The 9,784-nt window shown below is 36.8% G+C and overlaps 2 protein-coding genes across 2 annotated transcripts; one reads left to right on the top strand and one right to left on the bottom strand.

Annotated features, from left to right (window-relative positions):
• On the top strand, positions 1-1,972 carry LOC106394756 (NAC domain-containing protein 10). Its single transcript, XM_013835312.3, has 3 exons — positions 1-393; positions 522-714; positions 1,114-1,972. The coding sequence occupies exons 1-3, from the start codon at positions 193-195 to the stop codon at positions 1,647-1,649; spliced, it is 930 nt and encodes a 309-aa protein (XP_013690766.1). The 5' UTR covers positions 1-192; the 3' UTR covers positions 1,650-1,972.
• A 701-nt stretch (positions 1,973-2,673) lies between these two features.
• LOC106394983 (kunitz trypsin inhibitor 2) lies at positions 2,674-4,915 on the bottom strand. The gene has a single exon (XM_013835521.3). It carries the CDS (start codon positions 3,464-3,466, stop codon positions 2,747-2,749), a length of 720 nt encoding a protein of 239 aa, XP_013690975.1. The 5' UTR covers positions 3,467-4,915; the 3' UTR covers positions 2,674-2,746.
• Positions 4,916-9,784: the final 4,869 nt, after the last annotated feature.

Below are 9,784 nucleotides of genomic sequence, written 5' to 3'. Positions count from 1 at the left end.
ATAGTTAAGTTTTTGTTCGTTCTTAAAACTTAACAATCACTTGCCCTTCTTTCTATATCACCTCATCATCTTTAGCTCTCTTTCTCTCTCGTTCTCTCGGTTCATCTTTTGATAGTTCTGCTGGTTCTGACTGTAATTAGATTTAGATATTGGTAGGTTATTGTAGAGGGAGATATCAGTAATAGAAGAAAGATGAGTTGGTGTGATGATTCAGATGATAACTACGATCCCAATCTTGAAAGAGCATCCAACATTGATCATCCATCAATTCAACTCAAAAACCAATCCCATTCATGTGTCACGAGCGCTCCAGATTCCAAGATTATCATTGAAGCTCCCATCGTCATGACTTGTTCTTCTTGTGGACAAAAGATCCATCAACAAGACGAACAGGTTATATATTTCAAGACTTGATTCACCTACATAATTTATACTTATCATCATTAATATATTTAGTATACATCGTTTAATTCATATTTTGACATAACTGTTAATGTGATTTAAATGAAATTTGATATAAGGTTGGCAGCATCAAAGATTTACCAAGCTTACCGGCAGGAGTCAAGTTCGACCCGTCGGATAAAGAGATCCTTATGCATTTGGAGGCGAAGGTCTCATCCGATAAAAGAAATCTTCATCCGTTGATCGATGAATTTATACCTACGCTTGAAGGAGAGAATGGAATTTGTTATACGCATCCTGAGAAACTTCCTGGTAAACCCTTCTCTTTGTGTTACTAAATTAAATAAAGATTTTATCGAAATTGACAATTCTCACTAAATTTTATCTGAATTTCTTTTTTTTCAAGCTAACACTTGCTTCATATGGATTTACAAAAATACTTTTGGGTTTACCAATTTGTATTAGGGTTTTAATTTCTTAAGGAGAAAATTGTAGAAACTGTAATCTTCTGAGATAATGATTGTATTATTTTTTGGTGGTACTAATACAGAAACTTATTAGTTTATCTATAAAAACAAATAATCAAATCTAGTAAAGTTTTGTGATTTGTGACAGATAGATTTTCTCTACTTTTTTTGTGTAAGATTATAAAGATTAGAATCAAGTCCAAAATGATTGGTGAAAAATCATATGCTTAAGTTATGTCAACAGGAGTAAGCAAAGACGGTCAAGTACGGCACTTCTTCCACCGGCCATCTAAGGCTTACACTACCGGAACACGAAAACGTAGAAAAGTGCGCACAGATGAGGAAGGCCACGAGACACGGTGGCACAAAACGGGCAAGACCCGACCCATTTTGTCCCAAGCAGGAGTAGCCGGTTTCAAGAAAATCCTAGTGCTCTACACGAACTATGGTCGCCAGAAGAAGCCCGAGAAGACCAATTGGGTGATACATCAGTATCACTTAGGCCACAGCGAGGATGAAAAAGACGGTGAACCAGTTCTTTCTAAAGTCTTTTACCAAACACAACCTAGGCAATGCGGTGGTTCGACCGAACCTAAACCGAAGAGTCGGGTAAACCTAAACCGATTTAGTTATGAAAATCATGCCAGTTTTGGGTATGAGCATGAAGGAAAAAATGAAGAGAACACGCAGGTGATTCGTGAAGGAGATGTGGCATGTTCATTTCTTAGTTTTACTTGTGACGCAAGTAAAGGTAAAGAAAGTTTTATGAAGAAGATATGAAACAAATAATATACAAATGCAGGTACTTTGTGGAGTGAAGATGGGGAAAAGAATGATGTGAGTGAGCGAGTAAATACTCGTTGTGTGTAGGTGTTGGGTATCTATCGTAGTAAGTTAATCTTAAAGTGTTGGTGAGATCTTAGGTTTAACTTCTTTTTTGGGATTAAATTGGGGAAGTAACTTTAACCTCAAGACATATTACTAATGATCCTTGTTCTTATATTTTTGTTTTGCCTGAATAGATTCTGTTGAAAATACTGTAATAGATCTTCTTTTCATATTATTGAAACAAAATTAAGATAATAATAAAATGAAATTTCCTATTTCGCAAGAAGAGCTATTACAGTATTGAAAATAGTTTTGAAAGTATTTTATGAAATCCTTTTAAAATTTTTTTGAAAGTATTTTATGAAATCCTTTTAAAATTTAAGTAATATAAAGTTACTAAATAAATTTGGGGGTGCTGTTCATGATAAAATAAGTCAAGATCAGAATGTCTTGTTTTGGACGCTAACTAGACCTGAGCTGGAATGTTTGAAGAAAAAAAAACTGGGGGGGCTCTGATACATATATAAATGATGCAGTGTTCGTTGAAGCTCACCTAAATTTAAACTGCTTAAACCTATTTTGCCCAAAAGAGCTCTTTCTTTTTTTGTAACTAAGCCCAAAATAGCTTGCCTTGGTGGTTAACTTGCGTGATAAGCAAATATGAACTTGCAGGAATAATCAAAACATAGGAATAACTTCATAAGCAAGCATTATTTCTCCATCTAAAGTTATAGGAGGAACTCGATTAAAAAGCCCGGTTAGGAATTGCTTCATTTCTTCAATTTATTAGCCTAAAAACGCGTTTCTATAGCTTTTTCACCGAAAGATTAATCAACGCATAGAGATTGTACTTGTGTTAACTGATAAATTCCTTATTAAGTATGATCGAGCAATCAAAGATTGAGATATCTGGAATAAGAAGAGGTTATGCGCAGATTTGGCGTATGCTTTGCTTGAGTTTGGTTTCTAAGAAAAGGACACTTCATAAATGACAAATACATATATAACTTTTCATTACATTTAGTTGGTTGATATGCTGTTTCCACCCATTATTTTCCATAATACAACTTATTAAACACCAGTCTCAGAAGCATTCTTAGACTAAAATTCTGAAATAAATTATCCGTGGATGTCTCAACCTTACGGAACTTAACTGGAAAGGCATTGTTATCGTCATCATCATCGTTAAGAACAAGTATGGGGTCACCGTAAAAGCTGGTGGTGGTACCAACACTCTTAATACCGTTTATAGCCGAGTAACTCTGGTAATGAACGAGCTTGTAAGTATTTTGTTCGTTTCCATATTTCTGAATCCTAAAAAAGCTATCTTTCCTGCTAGAGCTACCACCAGTCGTTACATAACGCTTGTTGGTACACGACGACGAGGATTCAACTTTCCATATCTTTGAGGAAGGGCATGGCCAGATCAGTGACTCAAAAGCGATTGTTAGGTTCGTGTTTATCCATATATCATTGCCTATGTCGAAGAATGGAGTAGAGAAAGTAATAGGTATGCCTGGTTGAAATGGAAGGACTGTTTGGACAACACCTAGTTGACACGAATGGGCTAAGTCAATGCTTGTTGGGACAAGACCGCCTTCTTTCTTGCCTGAAGCTGGTTGGATGAAGTATTGGGTCTGTCTCTGAATTGGGTTTCCGTTTGTGTCTTTGACGTGTTTTACTTCTGCCCCGGTTGTTACCGCAGCAGCCGAGACTAGAAGGAACAAAGAGATGAATAAGAATGGGATTGCTGTCTTATTGTTATTCATTGTGACTCTTGGGTGACTTGAGTCTGAAGCAAACAATTTGGTATGGTATTTATATCAGCAGACATTGATTTGTAAATTATAAATGTAAAAAATAGCTTCGAAGTTGTGAGTACATTTTATAAAGTATCGGTGGGAAGGTGTTTATGAAATCTTTTTTGTTTGCTGGCAACACGAGAAAGATTATTCACATAAATGAAAAAAAAAATCATGGAACCTAGCTAAAAGATGAAGATGATAAAGTGTAAAGCCACCGATAACTCATGGAAACAAAATGTCCAACGACAGCAGCATCAGCATGTGACTCAATGGTGGTTGTGCGGCCCTGAATCCTGATTGTTGGATATGGGCCCGTCTGGCGTCATGGCCCAGGAGTTTACTCGGCCCGGTTTTGGAAGTAAAGGCCCAAGCATGGGAGCAAAGCCCAAGAAGAAAGCGTGGCCATCACGTGCCAATCTGCCTCGAGACAAACCAGCTCACCTGCCCGTCAGAGCGACCTGACACGCCATCGAACCCGGGAAGCAAGGATAGGAGAAAACACCTATTACGGCGCCGAACCTAAACATTAACAACGCCGCCGAGCACTGTGGCGAGTCAGAAAATAATGATGACGAACCAACAACTATTTCCCACGCAATGTGTATAAAGAGGAAGGCTCATGACTAAGGAAGGGAGGGAGCACACAAAGCGGAATTTAGAGAGAGATTAGAGAGAGAAATAGCTTTGAGTTTAGTTCTTATCTCTTTTCGGTCTTTTGCTTACACTTCAATAAACGAAACATTTGGCTTCTTTCTAATCACATTTAACTTCTGATAATCGTCTTCTAAACCCCATTACCGGATTTAGGATTCAACACTGATATGCTTTTATGGTAAAAAAACTATGATGCACAAGGTGTTGAAATATAGTGATCGTTCATTTCAAGCATTAAACAAGTACATCATTCACCGTTTCTTAGAAAACCCTACAATAACTCAAAGCTAAAGTTTTACCAAAAGAAGGTGTTGAAGTTTCGTCTTTTACTTAATCCTGCAAAAGAGAAATTAGAAACTGAAGTGAAGAGCAAAGACAGAGTCGCATATGATAAGTGCAAACGAAGAAGAAGAAGAATACATCTTTGTCTACACATTTTGCTCTCCTAGTGTGAACAACAAAGGCTATTACTATACTTGGGCCTAGTTCTACTTTTCGTGACTTAATTACGGGCCTCTCTTTTTGACATTCTTTATTGTTTTCGTGTCTATAAAGAGTGAAACGTGGTAAGATAATATCTATATATAAAAACAAATGTTCGTCTCTCTCCCGTGAAGTCACATCATCAATTCGTACGTTTTAGGAGTGACATGTATCCCATTTTATATTTAGGGCCAAAATAAATAAATGCAGTTAAGGGTAATTGAACCTATCACCTCTAGCACTGGTAATTTCTCTTAGAACCACTAGGCTAAAGTCACTTTTTATAAATATGTGGCCGCGAAAATACTTATTATCGTGTCAGCTGGAAGTCCATGCTTCTTCTGCTTGTGGCCAGGGCCGATACTAAACTGACGTCAAGATGAAGATCGTGAAGTTAAAAACTTTGCTCCAAACAGTTTTGCAATGTTTCCAACCTTTATAACTTGATGCATATAATACATATCAAAATACATTTGTTGTACACGTTTTTATTAGTTTTGCTTTTAAAAGAAGGTATTTACAGTTATAAATGTTTTGTGCCAGTGAAGTAATGTTGAAAAATCTCTATACATATGTCATTTTAAAATAACACCCAACTTCTATATATAGTCAATACATATGTCTATGTTATATTCTAGACTAAATATTTTCTCTTTTAAAAATATAGAAAACAATTTTTTTAGTCTACAAGGAAATGTTGTAGAGCAAGTATGCATTATACAAAATAATATATATATTTAAAATCCATACACAAAAACATAAAAGTTGTTATAGGCCTCTTTCTGACACATGCATACTCCACTATGAATAAGAATTAAAAAAAAGATAGTATTGTCATCAAACTTTATCACAAATCCACATTTATACATCTATAATTATGAGTTGGACAATTAGTTAATTTGATACAATATCAAAGCAAGAATAATCGAAAAACAACTATACCACTGCATACTAATAAGTAAGACATAACAGATAACCAAATTCTTAAATCTTAAAACAAATTTCAACTCGAGCATTTAGTGAATATCAAATTAACTAATATCCCGCCCGTAAGGCGGGCCAATCCTAGTTTAAAAAATAAATGTGGTTAGTTTGCTAATCAATTATGATTCTCATGCTACTAAGAGGAATACATAAAATTTCAGAGCGTCACTATTGTTCAAGCAAAGAATAAGAGATCGAGAAAATGACCGGGACTAAAAAAGTTTTTGTCACAAATATAGCCTCTAAGAATAAAAATGACCAAAATATCACTTAATGTTTTATCAAAAGAGATAAATATACACTTATACCTCAATAGTAAATTAATTTAGACATTATGGTTTAGAGTTAAGGGGTGGGGTTTAGGATTTAGTGTTTAGGGTTTAGGGTTTTGTATTTAGAGTTTAAGGTGGGGTTTAAGGTTTAGGGTTTATAGTTAAGGGGTGGGGTTTAGGATTTAGGGTTTAGGGTTTAGGGTTTAGGATTTAGGGTTTAGGGTTTAGGGTTTAGAGTTGGGGAGTGGGGTTTTGGGATAAGATTTCAAATTTTGAAAAATAAAAAAAAAATAAATTTTTCAAAAGATAAAATGTTATTTTGAACATTTTAGTTTTTGAGAGCTATTTTTGTGACATAAACTTATAAAGGTGCTATTTCGGAGATTTGCTCTAAAAGATTTATACATTTTTATTTTGTTGTTCCTTGTAGAAATTAAAAAATACCCTTATACCCATAACGTGTTTTCCTTAGATTCAAGTCACTCAAGAATCACAATGAAAAAGCCTGTTAGATATCTCACTCTCGTTCATCCTTTTTCTCCTCGTCAGGGCCGTGCATTGCCTTTCCTTAAGGTGTTGTCAAAAAAAAAGCCTTTGTCCCAGTCTCCCAGATCCTAAATAATTTATCTCTTTGTTTCTTAAAAGTTATCATCTTTATATTTATTTTAACTTAATAATAATTTCAAAATGTATTAATTTTAAAATAATTTATTTATCTCAAATATTATTAGTTAAATAGATATAATTAATATTAAACATAAATGCATTTATATTACTTTTAAGACAATTCTATTAAATGACCAAAATAGCTTTTTATTTTGAAAATTTTAATATATATTTTTTTATTTTTTTTAAATTTGAAACCATATCTTCAAATTTCAACATCTTAACTGTAAACCCTAAGTATATATTAGTTAACCTTAGGGTATAAATATATTTTTTCCTTTTAATAAAATTTCTTTTGGCCATTTTCTTCATTTATGACTATTTTTTGATAAAACTTAAAAATGACTATTTTAGAAAATTTCTCTTACTTTAAATATGTGTGAAAATGTCAAAATGATAATTTTGATAAAACAGGGGAATAATTATTCAAAGGTTTCTAATTTTGAAATTGATTTCAGCAAAAAACAAATGTGAATATCTGGTTGGGATAATAGTTAAGTGAGTAAAATTACTCTCAGAAGTCTAAAGGTTAACTTTTGTTTTAACTTTTTTTTTTCTTTGAAGTAAGGCTTTTAAAAAGAAAATATATGATCTCTAACACAAAACAATTAGAGAATACAAAATGTAAAAAGAAATTGAATTAAGTTTTGTGGTTTATAATTATATACTTTTAACTAAGGTAGGTTTTACAAAGTATATTGAATTCAGTTCTCAACATTTCTTTTTGCTTAACATATTATATGCAATTCGTCTTAAGCCTTATAATTAACCACGACACTGCTTCTCTTGTTTTGGAAGGGATCGAACCGGTTCAACTCGAATCTGTAGTGGAAGGCTAGGGTAGTTGGAAGGCTATGGTAGTTGGATTCAGCTTTTTAAAGTTTCAAAAACAGATATGGTCTTGTCGTCAGAGCTACTATCTGATTTCTCGCCCTGAGCAGGGAATAATCGGTTTGATGCATCTTATTTGCAGTCAGCATGACTCTGGTGGTGGTGGCGTTTGGCTTCATCAGTGGTCATGTTGTTACTCTTCGGCGTCCTGGAGTAATGGGTGATTAGTCTTTGAAGTCGAGTGAGTTTCAGAGGTTCCCTTACAGACGTGTGTTGAAGCATAGTATGCAGGCGGTGATGGTGCTCCGTCTCTGTTTCAGACGTTTGACGCTAAGAAATCAGTTTGAAAGATGTCGTCCATGGCTCCAAGGCGGCTGTCTCGTAAAACCTCAACACTGAGATTTTCTCCTGCTTTGTTTTCGCACTAATTTCCCAGGTTGTAGACGGCAATCTTCTTTTTCAGGGATATCTCCTGTCTCGAAGCATTATCCTCTTTGTTGTCAGTAGAAAGAGGCCTCTCTAGCCACATAATACTACTTCTCGGTGCTTGTTAAGTGGCTTATGTATGGCGGTTTAGGTGTTTACTCTGGAGTGCTTGTGTCAACATTTGGCTAACTCACACATCTTAGTGCCTACGTTGTTCACTTGAGCATCATTGGTAGTATAATTGGATTTTCTGTGCAGGTTTTGGAGACTACTCTAGTCCGAGCTTAGTGATGAACCCATTTTTGCTCTCCTAGACGATGGTGGTGATTGTTCTATAGGTCACGTTCTCGGCGTTCTCTCAGGTGAATCTCCCCAAAAAAAATTCCATGGTCCAGAAGTTCTAAATTGATGGTGAAGATTACAAGCGTGATAAGTTTATCGGAGACCAACTACTATAGAGGTGGTATGGGAAGTCCCAGCATCCGAGAAAACAAGGTGAATTTCACCTTCTCATGATTCCGGCTAATGGTTGAGAACGGTTATTGACTACTCGAGATTTTGGTAATGGACTACTGGAACACGTCGAGGTGATGGATCAAGCGGAGATAGTTCGAAGATGTTATAATTGAGTTATTTTGTTCGAGTCGGCTTGTAATGTAATCCTTATTCTCGGTTTGGAGTTGATATTATTACTTTAAAAAAAATGGTGGACACAGCTCATAATACGAAAAACAAACCTAAAGAAAGTCCAAAGAAGAAAAAAAAAGTGTTTCACAAAACAATAAGGGGCTTATAACCCTAGACTCTCTCAGGCACGGGGCTCGAGGCACAAACGAGATCCATGCCCCTCGGCGCCGGCAACGGCGTTTCTCGCCGGCGCTGGGCCTTATCGACGACGCTGCTCTTCTCCTTCACTATAGCGTTCTTGATTTCCTGCTCTGTTTTTTGTTTATTCACTCGTGTCACTTGGATGTTTGGAGGAAGGCGATCCCGACAAATGTTACGACGGAGAAGAGGACTCTTCGTTACGCTTCTTTCGGTGGTCCTTTCCTTCCGACAGGTCCTTCTCTTAGCGATGAGTCGAGAGGGTTCTCTCACCGCCGCTAAGCTCTGGTCTTCGGGTTCAAACCCCGTCGTACCTCTCTCTGTTTGCCGTCAAGACCAAGCCTTTAAACGCTATACGGAGCCGCAATTTCAACCGACGAGATCAACCTCCTCGTCTCCGGGGAGGCTTGAGTCCCACAAACCACTGCGGGTTGCTCCTCTTCATCAGACTGACGGCAGATCACGAAGCATCACCAGTTCAGTTCCGAGTTACTTCGGTATCATTTCACTTCCTTCATACCGAAAAGTGATGCTCTCCTCCCCTCCGTTAATCATCGACAGTGCTTCATGTCCTCTTCGTCGGAGCTTTGCCGGCGACTTCGTATCCTTCGTACCCCGTGCCAGAATGACAGCGTCTCCTGAGGTAACAACTGATTATGTTTGGGCCTGTCCCATATGCGTTTTTGAACCTGTCAACCCAAGATATTGGAAAAGTCTCAGATATATAGAAGAAAGAGTTATCCAACGATTAAGATTAGCTAGTGGTGGGGTCAGTTTGAGTTCCTGTGATTTCAACAGGATCTATCCTTCTCGTATTACACGATCATATTTATCCTTTGGGAAAATTTTGCCGGTGGGTTCACCGGGATTGGTTATCCTTCGTTCCTCCTCCTCGGTTTTGTTGTCGTTGCTGAGTGTTTGCTTCAGTTCCCTCATCGGTTTGTCATCTTGCGTAGCGATCTCCACGAAATCTGAAGATGCAACCGAGACTACTTCGGTAGTTCTCGTAGATGAGGTCTGGACCTCAACGTCACATTATGTGACTATTCTCCAGCTGTCCGACTTTGTCGTGAAGGCTCACTCGACGCATTCAAGCTTCGTCTCGAATTCGCTGTCATCTTCAGTTGAAGACTTATCTTTC

This window comes from Brassica napus, chromosome C7 (assembly GCF_020379485.1).
Source record: "Brassica napus cultivar Da-Ae chromosome C7, Da-Ae, whole genome shotgun sequence".
Taxonomy (NCBI): domain Eukaryota; kingdom Viridiplantae; phylum Streptophyta; class Magnoliopsida; order Brassicales; family Brassicaceae; genus Brassica; species Brassica napus.
This window is presented reverse-complemented; position numbering and strand designations above follow the sequence as displayed.